We start from the raw sequence: 20720 nt of genomic DNA, 5'->3' as shown, positions 1-20720 counted from the left end.
TTGACTGGGAAAATGTGTCAATACAGTAGATCACAGTCCCACAGATTTACACCACACCACACCACACCAAGAAATTGTTTCACTCCCCCTTCTCTCTCTTTTCTTTCCTTCCTTCTTCATACCCTCTCCTTTTTTATCTCTCTTTTTTTTCAACCTACCTTTCTTTCTTTCTCATACTTATTTCTTTTTCTTTCTTCCTTCCTTCCTGTTCCATCCATCCTTTTCTTCCTCCTGCCTTCTCTCTTTTCCTCCCTCCCTGTGCTCCTCCCTCCTTCCCTTTCTTCCTTTCCTCTCATTTTCCTTCCTTCCCTTTTTCCTAGCTCCCTTTCGTTCTCCCCCACTCTTTCCCTCCCTCCCTCCCTCCCTCCCTCCCTCCCTCCCTCCCTCCCTCCCTTCCTCTTTCTTTCTTTCTTTCTTTCTTTCTTTCTTTCTTTCCCCTCTTTTTCCTCCCTCCCCTCCTTTCTCTCCCCATCTCCTTCCCTCCCTCTTCCTCCCTTCCATCTTTCCCTCTTCCCTATTTAACCTTTTCTCCCTCCTTGCCTGCCTGCTTTGCCCTCCCTTCCGCTTCGCACCTGCTTTACATGCTGTATTGTTCAAAAATATAAAGAACATCAGGAGTGGTGCCAGACGGAGAGAAGCTGGTTGTCCTGGCCAGACCCCAGAAAAATTCCCATCCTGCACCTGATGCTGCCTCTGCCTTACCAAAGACTACACTTTTCTTTCTGTTGCCACCACTTGCTATTAGTCCTGGCTTTTTGGAAGGGAGAGGACAGGGATGAGGCAGTGGCAGCTCACACAGCATGGTCCCCCTTCTCTCTCTTGTTATGCAGTCTATCAGGTGCATTTCAGAAAGAAAACTCATTTGAAGCTGCCGACTTGCTAGTGCATTTTTTAATTTAAAATAGTCAGATCTCCAGGAACATTAAAGTACAAACAGAAGAATGTGCTTCAAAATGCCTCAGCATTATTCCAGCCCTTCAGAGACATCTGTGCTTCATTCACATGGTAGAAAAGAGGCTCAAAGTCCTTAAATGTTTCACACATGTGTGTATGAGGGAAAGAGTGAGTCTTTTGAGGTCCTTTGGCTCTCATGGACTCTCTTCCAACTCTGGTAGACATACAGTGTTTGCATAGCCATCTCAAGAGAAGGACACTTCCAATGCCCTCCTGGGAGAAGACTCAATGGGATTACTCACTGTCCTCATCCAGCCTCTTCACACATCTTAGATCAAGTTGATGTCCATCCCCACATTGGTGCAAGGAGAAGAACCAACTGGGGAATGTGGGAGGCAGCATAGTAAAGCCAGTAGCTTCCAGTCGTTTGTGCAGGTTCCCACATCTGTACTGACAGATGAGTGCCACCTCTCTGGAAAGAGAAGAGAGAAGGAAACTCATTAATGACCACACTGACATGTGCCTTCCTGAAGATGAAGACGACCAAAACCCAACTTTAGGAATAACATCACCCCTCTTTTCCAGTTGTGCTTTCAAGTGCCTCATTGCTTTCTTCTCCTCCCACATTTCCCTTTTGTTTTCAGCTACTTTGATTGCTACTTACTGAGAGTTCAAGTGCAAAAGTAGTTTGCACGCAACTACTTTTGACCTTTAGGAGAACTTCCCTGTCCGAACAAATCTCCCCTTATGAACCATCTGGGGAGGACCTGCTCTCGGTCCCGACTCTATCCCAGATGCGTTTGGCAGGAACAAGAGACAGGGCCTTCTCAGTGGTGGCCCCTCGGGTATAGAACACCCTTCCTGGGGATATTAGATCAGCCCCCTCCCTCTTAACATTTTGCAAAAAGGTTAAAACCTGTCTTTTCGAGCAGGCATTTGCAAATGCAATGTAATCAGGCAATGACAGACCATGGAACGACTGATGATGCACTGGAATAGTGATTTCAGTAAGGTGACGCTAAGGATTTATGCTTTATTGACTTTTTATGAATTCATGTTTTATATGTTAATGTTTTAAATTGTATTTATATGTTTGGGGGCATCGAATTGTGCCGAATGTAAACCGCCTTCAGTTGCCTTCGGGCTGAGAAAGGCGGTATATAAATACGGCAAATAAATAGATAAATAGATAAACAAACAAACAAATAAATAAATTGTGCCCTTCCCAGAGGGCTCAAACAAAAGCAAACTGCTGCAGCATCTCCTAGCTTGTGTGTTCTTTCTAGTTAATAACTTTGGTCATCCTGACCACATCTTGATGTTGATTGCCTCTCTTTTCAACAAATGAAAATGGGAATAGCTTCTGAAAGTGTTTCTTTCTGGGACTCCAACTGCCAGAACCCTCAGAGCCATTGCTGTTTCAAAAGTTTTCCAAACTCCAACTTATTTTTAAAAGTAACTTCTACAACTTCTGTAGTTCTTGAATCCTGCTGAGGTTTTGTGCCTGGCCGGTTTGCATAAGCACCTGGTTTCCCAAAAGCAACTGCCTCTGCCTGGCTTGGCTGGATAAACAGGCTTCTGAGACACTGAGCAACTTGGCAGGTGTGGCTTTTCGGCTGTAGCCACCCTTTCTTCCCACCCAGGTTGCACTCTATATGCAAAGGACAAGCTACTGCAAATCTGCCAATTCAGACCAGCAAAAGCTGGGGGATGTGGTAAAGGTAAAGGTTTCCCCTTGACATGAAGTCTGGGGGATGGTGCTCATCTCCATTTCTAAGCCAAAGAACTGGCATTGTCCATAGACACCTCCTAGGTCATGTGGCCGGCATGACTGCCTGGAGAGCAGTTACCTTCCCTCTAGAGCAGTACCTACCGATCTACTCACATTTGCATGTTTTCAAACTAATAGGTTGGCAGAAGCAGTGGGAGCTCACCTTGCTCTCTGGATTAAAACCAGTGACCTTTCAGTCAGCAAGTTCAGCAGCTCAGTGGTTTAACCTGCTGCACCACCAGGTAGTGCTTCTTAAATCCCAAAGGTTTTCCAGATACCTCAGCAGTGTCAGGGTAGGCAAGGAAAGGTAGAAAACCGGTAGGGGGGGCGGGGGGGGGGGACAGGACAAAGTAAGCTGGGGAACCCTCAAAAGGAAAGAAAATGGCCGGAAAAAAAAAGAAATAAAGCAGAAAAAGCCAGGTGGAAAAGAAAGAAAACCTGGGAGAAAGATGGGATACACCAGCTGCAAGGCAGCATCCCCTCCAAATAGTGTAAACATCCATGTGCAATGATACGCCACAGCAGCACTATACAGTCCCATGCAGAATAACAGCATTGTGCAAATGAGACTGTTGTGCAGTGTGTAATGAGACAACTCTGTCTCTACTGCTGTCAGCAGAATGTATTCATTATGCAATGCTGAGTGTGTCACTGTACATGCACAACCCTACTTCCACATGCATGGATTCCGGCCAGAGTTAGTTCCATACATATACTGAAGTGCTCTTCTTTTGAGAGAATCAGAGTACAAGCTTGGACAGTCCTGGATAGTGACCAACAACGTCACTATTGGAAGAGATGAAAAACATTTCTGCAAGGAGGAGATGGAATGTAGGCAATGAGTAAATTGCATGGCACTATAATGGCAGATATCAAAGATGTGCCAAGTTTGCTAGAAACGGCATCACATCTATCTCTGAATCCATTTCTATCACATTTGATGGCTAGCAGCTTCTCAAACCACATAATGGTGGCTGACTCACTGGCGCAGGGGCATCTATCAATTATTGTAATTGAGCTGTCTGAGCTCCTGGAGGTCAAATGGTGGTTATCTGTTCGTAATGCACTATGCATAATGCTATAGGTGAGTGCCCAATGAGAATGAACTTGATTTGTGGCATGTTAGCCACCCAAGAAAAAAAAGGAAGAGATGGTCTAATATTCTGAGAGTGGCCTATCCATGTGTACATTTCCCTTCTGTCTGCCTACTTCCCCAGCAAAGATGAGCAATACCTTCCTCTTTCTGCATTGCCCAAAGCCTCTCTCCTGGACTCACCATGCAGCCTCTGAAACCATTCTGTATCTTGTGTGAATAGGAAGAGAAAAATATCCGGCTATGTTTATGTTCTCAGACACAAAACTATGACAAAAGCGTTGTCGAAGGCTTTCTTGGCCAGAATCACTAGGTTGCTGTGAGTTTTCCAGGCTGTATGACCATGTTTCAGAAGCATTCTTTCCTAATGTTTTGCCCACATCTATGTCAGGCATCCTCAGAGGTTGTGAGGTCTGTTGGAAACTAGGCAAGTGATGTTAATATATTTGTGGGATGTCCAGGGTGGGAGAAAGAACTCTTGTCTCTTGGAGGCAAGTGTGTCTGTTGCAATTAGCGACCTTGGTTAGCATTGAATGCCCTTGCAGCTTCAAAGCCTGGCTGCTTCCTACCTGAGGCAAGTGTGAATGTTGCAGTTGGCCACCTTGATTAGCATTGAATAGCCTAGCAGGATGAACCAACCTGGGTACAGCATATTATTTAAAAACATAGAAATGCTGTATCACTCTAATAACCACCATGTCAGACTACGCATAGAAGTCATTGAAATCCACAAATGTGGACAATTTCAACAGAAAGGAGGAAACTATGAAAATGAGCAAAATCTGGCTACCAGTATTTAAAAACTTTAAAATCAGGACAGTAAATAAAGAACACTCAGAAAACATGGGAATTCCAGACAGGAAACAATCAGGGCCAGCTAACACCTACCAACAAAAGATTCCCCTAGGCAGGAAGCTGCCAGGCTTTGAAGATGCCAGGCTATTCAGTGCTAATCTCAAGCTGGCTGATTGAAACATTCACACTTACCTCAGACAGGCAAGAGTCCTTTCTCCCACCCTAGGCATTCCACAGATATATAAACCCCACTTGCCTAGTTTCCAATAGACCTCACAACCTTTGAAGATGCCTGCCATAGATGTGGGCAAAACTTCAAGAGAGAATATTTCTGGAACATGGCTGTACAGCCCGGAAAACTCACAGCAACCCGATGACAAAAGTATTTAGATTCACCTTTTGCAGATATCAATTTGATGTCATGATTTCATGTCTGGCTACAGAGACTTTGATCCTGCTCATACTCTACAAGACATGGCATGGCTGTAGAAGGGGACCACAGAATATACAATATGTAAGGCTCGGTGTGGTGTCGATCCAAATGTCGAACCCATGCACTATGCTGAGCAATACAAGATTTTTCTGTTAAGTTAGAAAACAAGTTACAAGAGCAGAAGGCTACAACTGCTGTATTCCAGTGACCTTTGGGTTAGTGTGAATGTGTATCTTTGGGGTAAGTGACATCTCCGGCCCACCCCGTTTGGGTATCAGCCAGCACATCGACTTAAATCAAGAAATAGTTTTCTAAGATTTACAGAGACACTCTCTGGAACACCTCAGCAAGCGAGAGTCCAAAAGTGGCAGGCTCAAACCCAGAACCTTAATCAATGGCTGATACCAAATGACAGACTCCCTCCTGGGCACACAGAAAACTGGGTGATTTGGAAGGCACTGAACAGACTGCACTCCGGCATCATGAGATGCAGAGCCAACCTTAAGAAATGGGGCTACAAAGTGGAATCCGCGACATGCGAGTGCGGAGAAGAACAAACTACAGACTACCTGCTGCAATGCAACCTGACCCCTGCTAAATGCACAATGGAGAACCTTCTTATAGTAACACCAGAGGCTCTCCAAGTGGCCAGTTACTGGTCAAAGGACATTTACTCAACTACCAAGCTTGCAAACTTTGTGTTTTGTTTGTTTGTTTGTTAAAAAATGCAATACAACTGTTTGCTTTGCTCCTGACACAATAAATAAATAAATAAAATAAAAATGGGGTAAGTGAATGGATTGTGGTAGCACAGTGGTTAAAGCTGCTAGCTGCAGGAAAGGCTCCTGAGCAGAGGGTCAACAGTTCGAAGCCACGAGTCGGGGAGAGCTCCCGACTGTCAGTCCTAGCTTCTGCTTACCTAGCAGTTCGAAAGCATACAATGCGAGTAGATCAATAGGTCCAACCTTGGCAGGAAGGTAAAAGGGTGCACATGCAGACATACTGGCAAAAAGATTTGAGAGATCTATGGACAGTATGGAAAATGGAACAAGAGCACCTCACTGTGGCCAGAAGTTGAGCATTGCTTCCAAGCACTGGAGATGGAAAAAGGGGAAGGCCTTTACCTTATCTGTGTATTGTATTGTATGTCGTCGTTCATATAAAATAGCCTTATATGTACTGTAATCTGCTCTGAATCCCTTTGGGGAGATAAAGTTGAATATAAAAAAGTGCATTGTTTATTTGTTTATTTATTTATTATCTCCAAAGCTCCCAATAAGAAGGTAAAGATTAGGGTTCTGTGGCCCTCCAGACCACTTTCTGTAGTCAACATTATATAGGATTCTCCTAAAAACCTACGCTCTTGGCTAACTCTTTCAGCTGGAAGGATGACATCTTGGAGGAAAAAACGGCCAATCATTGGGCATCATACAACCAGCATTTAAACAAGGGCTTGCTTGCAGTTTTTAAATGGATATTGGCAAGATGTTGGAAGCCACAACTAGAAAAAGAAAGGGAAATTATGGCTTGCAGCTCTTCCTGACATGGAGATGGGAGGGATGAAGAGAGCAGTTGTCTTAGTTAAGTTGGTCACTAAGCAGAAAGGAAGAAGGAATTGGCTATGGAAATAGATGGCCATCACAAAAACAAATGTTCCATTAAAGCAATAGGCCTCCAGTGATACCAAATATAATCTTATGACTTGCTCTTGGTGTCTTGGCTACTTTTTCTGATTCTTTCCTCTCTTAATGTCATTGTCTAATTTTCTCTGGTGTCACAAAAAGGAGCTATCAAGCTATGGAATAGAGACCAAAAATGTTGAAAATATCTCCAATCTTCACTATTTGTTTGTTTATAGTATATATTTGCTATAAGATTGATGCCCTATGTTCTCAACACAGAGAAACTACATCCTATCTATAACCGAACCTTGATAAGATGTTTCAAGGGAAAGTATATGTTTTGGGCAACTTCAACTTCAAAGAAACATTTTAAAACTATGGTTTTTGTGCAGTGGCATGTCTTTGTCCCTGGCAGTTCAAAGACATGGTTTATGAGTTTAACAGCTGAGTTACCTGTGTGCCATTACATGAATGCTTGTGAAGATCACTTTTCAAAGGGTTGACTTCTAACAAGGTCATGCCTTTCCTTGACTACTGGTTTTCCAAAGGCAGTCTCCAAATGTTCATGGAGATTCACATTTACCAAAAAGAGGAAGGAATGGCATTTTTTCAAAAAGGGAGAAAGAGAGATCTTAGAAAACAATGGATTACATGGTTCATTTTTTTTAAAAAAAATCACCCTTAGATAAGGACCTAAGGGTGATTTTTAAAAAATGAATCACACTGGAGCCATATAGGTTTCTGGACCTTTGTGGGCTTTGAGGTTGTTTTTGTATAGTTCTATATGTGGGTTAAAGCACTGAGCTGCTGAACTTGTTGACCAAAAGGTTGCAAGGTTCGAATCCGGGGAGCAGGGTGAGCTCTCGCTGTTAGCCCCTGCTTCTGCCAACCTAGCAATTCGAAAACATGAGAATGTGAGTAGAACAATAGGTACTGCTCCTGTGGGAAGGTAATGGTGCTCCATGCCATCATGCCGGCCACATGACCTTGGAGGTGTCTATGGACAACACCGGCTCCACAGCTGAGAAATAGAGATGAGCACCAACCCCCAGAGTTGGTCACGACTGGACTTAATGTCAGGGGAAAACCTTTACTTTTACCTTTATAAAAAAGGGCTTCTCCCTTTTTATCTCCGTCGTCTGGAGGCAGTCCTCATCTCTGGCCATGGGGAGATGCTCTTTGTTTCATTTTTCCATGGCGAGGAGCCTATTGTCCATGGACCTCTCTAATTGTGTTGCCAGCATGTCTGCATATCTGCATTGGGTGAAACCTTCCCATCAAAGTAGTACCTATTGATGTATTCACATTGCATGCTTTTGAACTGCTAGATTGGCAGGAGCAGGGCTATCAGTCGAGAGCTCACTCCAATTGAAGCTTTGAACTGCCAGACTTCCAGTCGGCAGCTTTTCTGCTGCTAGCGGTTTAACCTGCTGTATTACCAAGATTGCTTACATCACCTTATGAAATAGTTGTGATGTATGTATTGTTAACTACTAACAGTCGCATGTTAAGTGCATCATGAAGCTGTGTAAGGAGCCCCAGTGGTGCAGTGGGTTCAATCGCTGAGCTGCTGAACTTGTTGCCCAAAAAGTTGCAGGTTCGAATCTGGGGAGCGGCATGGGCTTCCGCTGTCAGCCTCAGCTTCTGCCAGCCTAGCAATTCGAAAACATGCAAATGTGAGTAGATCAATAGGTACTGCTCTGGGGGGAAGGTAATGGCCCTCCATGCAGTCATGCCAGCCACATGACCTTGGAGATGTCCACGGACAACGCCGGCTCTTCAGCTTAGAAATGGAGTTGAGCACCAACCCCCAGAGTTGGACACGACTGGACTTAATGTCAGGGGAAAACCTTTACTTTTACCTTCATATGTCTACTAGGCAGGACACACCAGCCGTATAATTAAACCAAGTGTTAATATATTCACTGAACTAAGCCCAGGCTGACTGTATGTGAGATAATCCACTTGTAGTTTCAAACTAATCAACAAACACAACACACTCTTGAAAGAAAAACAATTGTGAGGCCAAATTTGAAAACTGGTTTGGCTCCTCTTCTGATGTGATTGGATTACTTTCTCTAATGTCACAGAGCGAAACCTTTTATCCATGGATGTGGTTGAGACTGAAACAACTTTTGTTTCTCTCACAAGGTCAGCTTTCCCACTGAAAAAACCATTCCAAGACCCAAATGCCTCATCTCTCAAGCATCTTGCTAAGCTACTTCATTATTTCTTGTGTATGTGTCAGGAGCGACTTGAGAAACTTCAAGTTGCTTCTGGTGTGAGAGAATTGGTCATCTGCAAGGATGTTGCCTAGGGGATGCCTGGATGTTTTGATGTTTTACCATCCTTGTGGGAGACTTCTCTCATGTCCCCGCATGGGGAGCTGGAGCTGAGAGAGGGAGCTCATCTGCACTCTCCCTGAATGGTAGAAGCCTGACATTAAAAGTCCTAGATTGTGGATTATTTGATAGAAAAATATCCTTAAGTGTGTGTGTGTGTGTACACACACACACACATACTAGCCATTCCCTGCCATGCGTTGCTGTGGCCCAGTTAGATGTGTTTTGTGTGTGTATATATGCATATGTGTGTGTGTATATTTGTGTAAAAGTGTGTAAATATGTGTGTTTGTGTGTATATGTGATTTTGTGCATGCATTGTAATTTTTTTATTTTTGGCTTTTTAGGTCCCTTCTGCTGTGTTTTTCAGTGTTTTTAAGAGTGATGGTCACTTGTTGGCCTGATAGGTGTATTGTGTCCAAATTTGGTGTCAATTCGTCCAGTGGTTTTTGAGTTATGTTAATCCCACAAACAAACATTACATTTTTATTTATGTATGTAAATGGAAGGGACTACTGGAGCTAATCAAAATAAAGGGTAAGAAGGAAGCAAGGAAGTGAGCAAATATAAGCCGAATCTCATTTTTATGGGTCATTGGTCAGTTAAGGTACAGAAAAGCAGGGCAGAGAGATGTGCTTGGAGAGATTAGCTGGGTTTTTATGCTAAAGCTGTTAATCACACTTAATCCACAGAATTACTGCCAGTGCAATAAATATGTGTCACAGAGCATTCCTGTCAGGGATTCAGAATTTAAATTGAATGTTACTGAAAGGTGTATCAATAAACTGGCACTGCAAGAAACAATCCAACTTTTGTTTTCTTTCAGATCCTGCTTTTTCCTGCAATATAACTAATAAACTGTTCAGATAAGTAGCAAGCCTTTTTTCCTACACATTTTTAAGCTTTGTGTATATTTTCATTTAAATGGCACTTGTTTTGAGCACAGCCTTTTTTTGGTGCAGATTAATTGCTTCATTGTATATTTGCAACTTACGGCATTGACAAATTGAAGTATTTTTTTTAGAGGGGAAAACCCCCAAAGAATCAGATGAAAGGTTGAAATAGTTAGGGAACAATTCGCAAAAAGAGGCACAATAATACAGATCTTTGCAGGTTTCTCAGATTGTTCTCTATTTTTCAAGATGACGACGTCTCCACCTAAAAGGATCATGCATGAAAGTGGTGAATGCATCAATAGAAGCCTCCCTTGAGGGATCTTACCTCCTTCAGCTCCTCAGTTGTCAACAAACAAACACACAACCCTGTCAGGCTGGTAAGTGTTTCCATGTGCTTACGAAAGCTGTAGGGATGAGGGAGTAAGGTACAGTGGTGATACAGTTCCAGGTATCTGAGGTAGGGTCGTAACAGTCCAGTGTTTTGCATCTCTGCGTCCCAAAGTAACCGCCTACCACATAAAGCTTGTTCCCTGAAGCCAATGCATGGCAGGACATCCGTTTGGCTGTCATGTCTCCGATTCGTGTCCACTGATCTGTTTCACAATCAAAACGGTAGGCAGAGGCTGCCGTGTACTCTGTGTCTCCACCCATGATAAAAATCTGGCTGCCTAGAACAGCGGCTGCCGTGTAGCGCCAAGGTTGGGGACACTGTGCTTTGATGGTCCACCGATTATCCAACGGATCGTAGCACTGGACTTTGGACACCATATCCCGGTGAATGCTGGTTCCTCCAAAGACGTAGAGCTTCAGTCTTGCACTTACAACTGCAGCGTTGCTGACACCATCCCGTAGAGGGGCCACCATGGTCCATTTGTTGACAACCGGATCATACTTCTCCACCTGCTTCAATGAAACAGAGGGAGAGGCCGGGAAGACCCCGGCCACTGCAGTGTGCCCACCAACTACATAGAGGCAGTTTTCCAGTTCAGCTGAACCATGTCCAAATCGGGCTATAAGCATGGGGGCAGCTTTGGACCACTCCTCATTAACTGTGTCATAAACCCAGACATCCTTGGACACCCCATTTTCTGAGCCTCTCCCTCCAGTAATGTAGACTTTGCAGCCAATGGCACATGCGCTGAACTCCTTTCTAGGGCTAGGCAGGTCTGCTTTGGGGATGATCTCTTTTGCCTTGTGGTCTACCTGGTAAACTTTGTCACACATGAACGTCTGTCCCCCTAAAATGAGCAACGTATGCCCAGCTTTGCGAGGCTTGGCACAAGGACTCATGACCACCCCGTCATTCTGGAGGATTTTCTTTTTGCACCAAAGAGCCTCGTCCATGATCTGCTTGTTTTGATCCTCAGCAGTGATCAGCTCCTCATAGGTCATGGCTTCCTTGAGACATTCAGAGGGCAGCAAGGCCAGGCGCACATTCTTCAACAGCTCTGGAAGAAAAGTCTTTCGCTTGTCCAAATCATATTTCACCCACTGGATGACTGCCTTGAAGACCTTCTCCTCATCCTCAATCTCCAACTCATCGCTGGAAATTAAGTCCACCAGGGTATCCTTGGAGAGACTGTTGAAGTCTTCACTCCTATGGACTGTCTCAAAGTTGACCAGACACATCCTCCAAGAGAGCTCATAGAGCCTCTTGCACTGGTGAGCATCAGAGAGGACCATCATGCCCAAGCAGTTGGAAGGGTACAAGTTCTTCTCCAGGAACTCAGCGGCTGCGTCACGGACGTCGTGGAACTGCAACATGTCACCAGCTTCAAGGAGAGACTCAGCATTCTCCTCATTGATGATGATCTTCGATGAGTAAGCATAGTCAAGTAGCAACTCCAACACTTCTGGGTGCAAGCTGTCATGGAAATTCACTTCATCTCCGAGGCTCTCACGAAGGCCGTTGCTGAACATGGCTTCAAAATATCGACTGGAGGCAGCAAGCACAGCTCGGTGACAGGGAAAGGACTTGTTCCCAGCCCAGAGGGTGACATCAGTGAATGTGCAATGCTTTCTCATGGTGTTGAGATGTGAGAGGACACAATCTGGATGGGAAGCTTTATGGAACAGCAGGATGTTCATAGAACCAGTACTGGTCCGGGATTTACGGTTCTCATGGACGCTGACTGACATGATGACTGGGCAGCGATCTGTAGAGAGATGAACAAGAGCAAATAAAGTGTCCTGAACTTCAGGTAATAAAATCTCTGAGAAAACTGGACAGAGTGAAAATCTAGTTTTCTTGCCCCCTCAAATAAGCCACCGCGCGTCCATTTTTGTGAAAAACAAAAATGCAGAATAAATTCATGGGGAATAGGCTTTATTATGGTTATCCAGAGCCACTTATTGTGTAGCCATTTGCGTATTCAACAGGGGGAAACCCAATTTGAAATATCATTTAGAAAGTTCACAGGGTGGTCTTGGCTTAGCCAAGGTCTTTTAGCCTTGCAACATTCATTGGAAGGTTAGAGGAGAAAATATATAAATGACACAACCTAGAGCTCTTTGGAATAGAATCAGAATAAGGAAGAAGCACTATCCACAACAGTAGAAGATTTTTTTTCTGATTCCCAGATGCTGAGGGCAAGCAACAGTGAACATATTTTGATCTATTGATAACAAAAGGTCAACTAAAAGAAAAGTAAAAGTAGGATGCTAGACTAAATGAAGACTGGGTCTTTTAATCTTTGAAGGGAGAGAAAGCATATGAATTTACCTCAGTTTGTTTCCTACTGTCCATTTTAATATCTATCTATCTATCTATCTATCTATCTATCTATCTACATCTAGGTGCCCTGACCACTGTGCCCTGACCACGGGGGCATAGCAGGTTAAACTGCTAAGGTGTAGAACTTGCTGACTGGAAGGTCAGCAGTTTGAAGCCGCAGGACAGGGTGAGCTCCCATCATTAGCCCCAGCTTCTGCCAACCTAGCAGTTTGAAAACATACACATGTGAGTAAATAGGTACCACTTTGGCAGGAAGGTAACAGCTCTCTATGCAGTCATGCCAGCCACATGACCTAGGAGGCATCTATGGACAACACCGGCTCTTCGGCTAGAAATTGAGATAAGCACCCCCCCCCCCAGTTGGAATCAACCAATGTCAAGGGGAAACCTTTACCTTTACTATATTTAGGTCTTGCTCCCACTCTTCTTTTGACTGCATTACATCTTGACAACACTTGTAACACTCCTTACTGTTGCAAGACTAGGTGTTGTCATTATGGCTGCCATGTCATTCAAATCATTTTGTTATCCCTCTTCTCCTTCCCCAGCTCCTCTCTTTTCCTCCCCATTACTTCTTTCCCATCTCCCTTCCCCAATCCAACATCTTTTCTTTCCCTTCCCCTCTTCTGTTGCTCTTCACATCTGATTACATCTTCTCCCTTGCCTACCTTCCTTTCCATTTGCTCAGCTTCTCTACCTCCTTCTCCCCACTTACTCCAATTCTGCTGTCAACATTTGTCTTCTTCCTCCTTCCCTATCTCTTTCTTTTCCTCTGTTGTTGTTGTTCATACGTTCAGTCGTCTCCGACTCTTCGTGACCTCATGGACCAGCCCACGCCAGAGCTCCCTGTCGGCCGTCATCAGCCCCAGCTCCTTCAAGGTCAGTCCAGTCACTTCAAGGATGCCATCCATCCAACTTGCCCTTGGTCGGCCCCTCTTCCTTTTACCTTCCATCTTCCCCAGCATAATTGTCTTCTCCAGGCTTTGCTGTCTCCTCATGATGTGGCCAAAGTACTTCAACTTTGTCTCTAGTATCCTTCCCTCCAATGAGCAGTCGGGCTTTATTTCCTGGAGGATGGACTGGTTGGATCTTCTTGCAGTCCAAGGCACTCTCAGAACTTTCCTCCAACACCACAACTCAAAAGCATCAATCTTCCTTCGCTCAGCCTTCCCTAAGGTCCAGCTCTCACATCCGTAGGTTACTACAGGGAATACCATGGCTTTGACTAGGCGGATCTTTGTTTCCAGTCTGATGTCTCTACTCTTTACGATTTTATCGAGACTGGACATTGCTCTCCTCCCAAGAAGTAAGCGTCTTCTGATTTCCTGGCCACCCTCTAGTTTTCCTCTAGTTCCATCTATCTTAGCACACTGCTGGAGATACATTACAGTCAACATGACCATTTATAGGTGACCTGTTGACACCAAGTCAATTGCTCTCATTAAAAATACAGAGCAAGCTTTTGGACTAAGGTAGCATCAGGGTGTGGGAACACAGACATTGTGTCCAATATATATTTTGTCCTTCTTCAAATGAAATGTTCCTTCAGTCATTGTAGTAATTTAAAGCTCCTGCTGAGCACTTAGAATGACAGTTTAGGCAACCAAAGAAAATGGCCAGGCAAAGCGACCAATGCAGAAATCAAGAGTTCTAGAAATGAATGCTTTCCAGCATCTCACTCTCTGCAATGTGTAGTACTAGTTGCTTCCTCCTCAAGTCTAGACCACTCAAACAAATCCTGGCTTTGTTTTGCTGTGAATACTAAAGTTGGGTTGTTGTAGGTTTTCCCGGGCTATATGGCCATGTTCTGGAGGCAATTTTTCTCCTGACGTTTCGCCTGCATCTATGGCAAGCATCCTCAGAGCATCCTCACTACCTCTGAGGATGCTTGCCATAGACGGAGGCGAAACGTCAGGAGAAAAATTGCCTCCAGAACATGGCCATATAGCCCGGGAAAACCTGCAACAACCCAGTGATTCTGGCCATGAAAGCCTTCGACAATACTAAAGTTGCTTTCAGTTTCCTGCTGACTAGACTCTAGCTTGAAAGAACAGTTTCCTTTGCCTCCCAACACACTTTTGGTTGAACACATAATAGCGATGAGTGACTAGTACTACAAAGCTGGAAGCCCATATGAATAATTGAGGGGTGTCTTCCCTGGTTCACATTCATAGGCAAGCAGTAAGTAAAGGTTTGGAGATGAGTTGCTGGGGGAAAAAAGTGCCTTAACATTTGCTGGGAAGGGAAATAGATTTTAAAAACCCAGGCAAGTTTCAAGAGGCACTTTGGTGGAAGCTGACGCAATAATATGGGTATAAATCAAAAACTATATTGAAATTTTTTCCACTACTGCATTTTTTGGTATTGTTTTGGTTCACAAGAAATAATTAGAAAGCTAGAGAATAAATGCAGCACTCACTGCAAATGAACAACAGGAATGGATGCAAGACCAGTCAAATCTAAAACAAAACTGTAATTAGTATTTTCCCCCCAGGAGATAATCTTTAGGAAGCACGTTGGCTTATGCACTCTGATCTCCAGGCACTCTGAAATTACTACACATCCACAGATTTTCCTCACCTTTGTTTATCCCACTTATTCCCTCCCCTACTTTCTAAAGAAGCATATAGCTAACTTGCCTTAAAATCAGAGATGTGCAAAGTGCAGCCCTTCATATGTTGGAAGGCAACTCTCATGGCTATAAAATTCAATAATGCTTGGTATGGTAGAAGGCAGTAGGAAAAGATACAGATATATAGATTCAATCAAGAAAACCACATTCCCAAGACTGCAAGATCTGAGCAGGGCTGGTGATTGGGCTGCTCTGAGTTTTCCAGGCTGTATGGCCATGTTCCAGAAGCATTCTCTCCTGACATTTTGCCCACATCTATGGCAGGCATTCTCAGAGGTTGTGAGGTCAAACCTCTGAGCATTTTTTTTCCGTGTCAGGAGTAACTTGAGAAACTGCAAGTTGCTTCTGGTGTGAGAGAATTGGCCATATGCAAGGACATTGCCCAGGGGATGCCCGGATGTTTTGATGTTTTACCACCCTTGTAGGAGGCTTCTCTCGTGTTGAAGCAGAGCATGATTTTAGGGGGTCCTGCCTGAGCAGAGGCTGGCGAAAACCTAAAAGGAGTGTCTGCTATGCCTGGCGAGACAATAAGCACTAATAAAAGTTTCCCTATTTTTGAATAAATCTCACCAGGATGAAGCAAGGCCACCAAAGTTTATTTTCTATTCCAGCTGGAAAGGATGATGACCGCAGTAATCTGCAAAGGAGCCGGCATAACTCCTGAGCAGGGAATTTCACAATATATAAATTTTTCCCATTCAAATTTCCCCTGCCCGCCCCCTGAGCCGGCTTCGCTGTGATTGCCTGTGATGTCAGCGAACCGGGAGGAGCGGCTGGGGGCCAATGCAGCTCGTCCAATGAGAGCCCAAGCCCCGCTTTAGCCGCTCAGCCAATGGTGTGTAAGGAGGCATAGCAACAGAGAAACAATGGGCGATGGTGGCTTGATGGTAGGATTATGAATGACCCATCCCGGACCCAAATGCCAAGCGATCAAAGACTATTGCTGTAAGCCCTCAAGTCCCGACCTTATTGATAAAGAGGTTTGGAAACAACATTTTTGTCTGGCCCCTCATTGTTTAAAAGATACAGCGATACTGTCTTTTTTTTGTGGGAATTGTAGATCTATTTTTCTAGGAAGGTAATGCCATTGTCAGAGAAACAGCAAAATCCCTCTCCCCTTCACAGAAGGGAAATGTCCTTTGTGTAGAGTGATTAACATGTCCATGGGTCCCCAATACTTGGGTGGCCTAGTCAAAAGACCCTTCAAAGCCCAAAGAAAGGGGCCATTTGTCTATTGTCCATGCTTGAGAGTTTCTGCAAAGTCCGTTGTTCAAAGGTGAAGACCCAGGAAGTTTTGCAATACCTGGGTCCCAAGTTTTGCAATACCTGGGTCCCGAGGTGCTGGCCATAGTTCACACAGAGGTCACCTTGCTTATTATTTTTTACAGACATATGGGTCTGCTTAGGTAGGCATTCCAGGTAAGTGAATGTGTGTGTGGGCTATGCTGACTGGGGTTGATGAGATGTACTTAAACACACCTGAAGGCAACAGGTTGAGGAAGTGTGGATAAAGGCAAATGCAGATCAGCACACCATTCACTGACCTTCTTCACCACACCTCAATGTCTGCCAATCTTGTAAAGCTCAGTGTAGCATAACAGTTCCACATGTGGATACATGTCAGGTTGAATCAAATATCATACCTGGATTTATCATATAGCGTCTGAGAGGTTCTCCTACACAGTCTTTTCTTGTGGAGAGTGTGCAGGATCAGAGAACCATTTGGTTATGTCTTCATAGACAGATGCAAAATGATTACATTTGTGCCAAGATCTACTAGCTTCATTCAGAAGGGTCAGAGACATAGCAGACCCCTTGGTGATTTTCCCCACTTCCCTGCAGATACAAATGGGCATGGACCGAAATATGGTAAGCTGTGTAAGGAGCCCCAGTGGTGCAGTGGATTCAATCCCTGAGCTGCTTTGGGTTGCTGGAGTGGCTGGCACTCCCTTCCTCCACAACAACAAAAGTTTTACTCCCAGCAATATGGTAAGCCTGGGAGTAAAAGTTTTGTTGTTGTGGAGGAAGAGAGTGCCAGCCTCTCCAGCAACCCAAAGTTGACACACACAGCTTTAGGTAAAGATAAAGGTTCTCCCCTGTCTTTAAGTCCAATCGTGTCTGACTCTGGGGGTTGATGCTCATCTCCATTTCTAAGCTGAAGAGCAGGCGTTGTCCATGAACAGCTCCAAGGTCATGTGGCTGGCATGACTACATGGAGTGCCAGAGTGCCATTACCCCCCCCCCCCCCCAGAGCAGTACCTATTGATCTACTCACATTTGCATGTTTTTGAATTGCTAGGTTGGCAGAAGCTGAGGCTGACAGCGGAACCTCATGCTGCTCCCCAGATTCAAACCTGTGACTTTTTGGGCAAAAAGTTCAGCAGTTCAGCGATTGAACCCACTACACCACTGGGGCTCCTTACACAGCTTCATGATGCACTTACATGCGACTGTTAGTAGTTAACAATACATACATCACAATTATTTCATAAGGTGATATAAGCAATCTTGGTAATACAGCAGGTTAAACCGCTAGCAGCAGAAAAGATGTTGACTTGAAGTCTGGCAGTTCAAAGCCTCAATTGGGGTGAGCTCTCGACTGATAACCCAGCTCCCGTCAATCTAGCAGTTCGAAAGCATGCAATGTGAATAGATCAATAGGTACTGCCTCGATGGGAAGCTTTCACCCAATGCTACCATATTATCTTTGGGTCTTCAGACTGTGCTTGGTCTGTGGTTGGAAGACCATCTTACTCATCCAACGAGGGATCGCCTAATTAAGTAAGTAAAGTCACCCAATGCAGATATGCAGACATGCTGGCAACGCAATCAGAGATGTCCATGGACAATAGGCTCCTCACCATGGAAAAATGAAACAAAGAGCATCTCCCCATGGCCAGAGATGAGGACTGCCTCCAGACAACTGAGATAAAAAGGGGGAAGCCTTTTACCTTTGTCTCTGTTGTATGTCATTGTTCACTGTGTGTGTAAAAAGACACTGAACATTTGCCTTATATGTGTATTGTAATTCACTCTAAGTCCCTCTGGGGAGATAAAGCGGAACGAAAATAAAGAGGATGATGATGATGATGATGATTCCTTTGGGATGAAAAGTTGGATCTGCTTCTAAACAAGGCCTTAAAGAGCAAGTTACCACATCTATCAAAACAGCAAGCCTGGCTATCAAGTACAATGCCATAGATTAGATTTAGAACATCATAACTGCTTTGTATTCTCATCTGCAATCATGTCTCAATTGCCAAGTGCCCAAATATCCATAAAACCCACTTTACAAACCAGTCAGTTATGCAGAGCAATGGAGTTCTGTGCTGCTGGCAAGCAGGGCACTGCAGGATGATGTGGGCAATCCCCTCCTGCCAACTAGTGCACAGTACATACATCTATTTCCCTGGATAGTTGACTGGCTTTTAAAGTGGGCTTCAGGGGGTGGATGTAAGTATGACACTGCAGCAATGTTCATGATGTGGAATCTTGGCCATATTATTCTGGTCCACTTCTTCTTTATTTACCTACACTCTAGCGTGTGTGTGTGTGTGTGTGTGTGGGCCAAGACCAGGGGATATGCATCAGCACATATCAAGGGAGGTTTCTGCCGAGTTCATGAGTATATGAAAACGTTGACCACAATAGTTCATCCAAGTCTTTGAGAGCAAGTGCAGACGCAAGGCATTTCACATCACCAAAGCGTGCAACAAAATGAAATATTCATCCGTCTCCTAAAAGGTATCGATTGAAGCATCCACCTCCACAAAACATCCACACAATCCAGTAAATATCGAGGCTGAAACAGGGAGCCACATTAAGCCACCCAATTTCATTATCCTGACATTGCTAATGCAACCATTTAAAGGCTTGCACACTTTCCTTTCAAAAACTAAACAAACTCTTTGGCTTCAAGGTGAAGCAGATACCTCTTCACTTTAATCTATCCCAAGTGTCAAGAGATGATTCACACAAACAAGCTGAGGCAAAATGTCACACTGAGACATGGCACCGAGGCAGCTCCCTTGTTGATCCAGTGGTAGTTACACTGCATAACAAGATAGGAAAAAAAGATAATACTAGGAATCCATAAAAGATGTGGCTAGAAAGATCAAACAAAAGATCCATCTCACCAAAGATCCATCTCTTCCTGACAATGTGCAGCCAAGATGTCTCCATAGTAGAATTGCGCATCACCTGAAGTGTAGATGGAGGATCTCAATCCAATCCCATAACATCTCAAATCAGGGGGTTAGAAAAATCCATAGTAGTAGAATCTGAAGGTACCACAAAGGCCATTCCTGTCATGCAGGAATGCACAATTAAAGTATTGTGATGGCACGCCTGAGCCTTTGGGAAAAACTATAGTGTTTGGCTTTATTTGGGGGCTATCTATATACCTTCTGTTAAGATTAAGACTCTTAAAACACAGAGGCACTTTAGACATGGGGAAAAGTTAACCAAAATGAGTTTACTGAAACAAGATGAATAAAGGGTTAACTCCACCTGGGACTATTATAGGATAACTCAAAACAATACATTATAAAAGAAGATCTTGCTGGTTGCAGCCATCTCTCTGGAGTCTTTGAAAGTCTCTTGCCACTGGTACAAAGCGATGGTTATAAACTGTCTCAATCTTCTTCCTTGTGAAGCTTAAGCTGGCCAAAAGCTTCTGTTGTCTCTTGGACTGCTGGTATATGGATACTGCTGAACGCAGGTGCTAAGGATGCCTGTTTTTTGATTGCTTCGGCCTAGGATTACCAGACAATTTCCAAGCCTCTATTCTCTGTAGCTCTGTTGCAAAAAAGGAGGAGTCCAGCAAATGGAATAGACCAACTAACGCTCCTCTAGGGGTTTTTATGCTCCACCCAAAACTAACACAAAGGAAGGTATCTACACTATTGGGAAAACCTATAAACAGAGGAAAGGAAAAGGCAGAGCTAAGACATCACAAGTATTCCTGATAGATAGCCATCCAACTTTTGCATAAAGACCTCTAAAAATGAAGAATCTACCACCTTCTAAAACAGTGGTTCCCAAACTTTTTTTGACCAGGGACCACTTGACCAGGGACCACTTTGACCAGGGGTGACTCTCCAACATTAGTGCCAAAAGGGTTACGAATCAGTTTTTGGTCAACTTTAGATTCAGTTTGATTATCAGGGATGCTGATTCAGAAAATGGCATTGGATAGACCATATCAGCTCTAGTTTCTGATACAGAACATATGCCATCCTATAGTCGCCACCTGCTCGCCCACAGAAACCATATTTAATAATCTAGAGCTGATGTGTTAGCAGTAATCTTTCGTGGGTAGTCAGCCTCTCCCCTCCCGACATCCCCATTGCCTTGATCTCTTTTTTCGATAGAGTTACAAGCTGGATAGATGCAGGGAATGCAGTGGATGTGGCGTACCTGGATTTCAGTAAGGCCTTCGACGAGGTCCCCCATGACCTTCTGGCAAGGAAACTAGTCCAATGTGGGCTAGGCAAAACTACAGTGAGG

General features: G+C 44.1%; 1 protein-coding gene across 1 annotated transcript in view; it reads right to left on the bottom strand.

Moving 5' to 3' along the window:
• Nucleotides 1–873: 873 nt before the first annotated feature.
• Nucleotides 874–20720, bottom strand: part of KLHL25 (kelch like family member 25) — a 43063-nt gene continuing 23216 nt past the window's right edge. Inside the window, exons 2-3 of the mRNA XM_060755516.2 lie at nucleotides 10172–12002; nucleotides 874–1366 (exon numbers count right to left, since the gene is read on the bottom strand). Of these exons, the coding sequence (XP_060611499.1) occupies nucleotides 10216–11985 (1770 nt within the window). The 5' untranslated portion in view covers nucleotides 11986–12002 and the 3' untranslated portion in view covers nucleotides 874–1366; nucleotides 10172–10215. The remainder of the gene's footprint in view (nucleotides 1367–10171; nucleotides 12003–20720) is intronic.

This window comes from Anolis sagrei, chromosome 9, assembly GCF_037176765.1.
Source record: "Anolis sagrei isolate rAnoSag1 chromosome 9, rAnoSag1.mat, whole genome shotgun sequence".
Lineage (NCBI taxonomy): Eukaryota > Metazoa > Chordata > Lepidosauria > Squamata > Dactyloidae > Anolis > Anolis sagrei.
The sequence above is the reverse complement of the archived record's forward strand: the minus strand, read 5'-3'. Positions and strand labels throughout refer to the sequence as shown.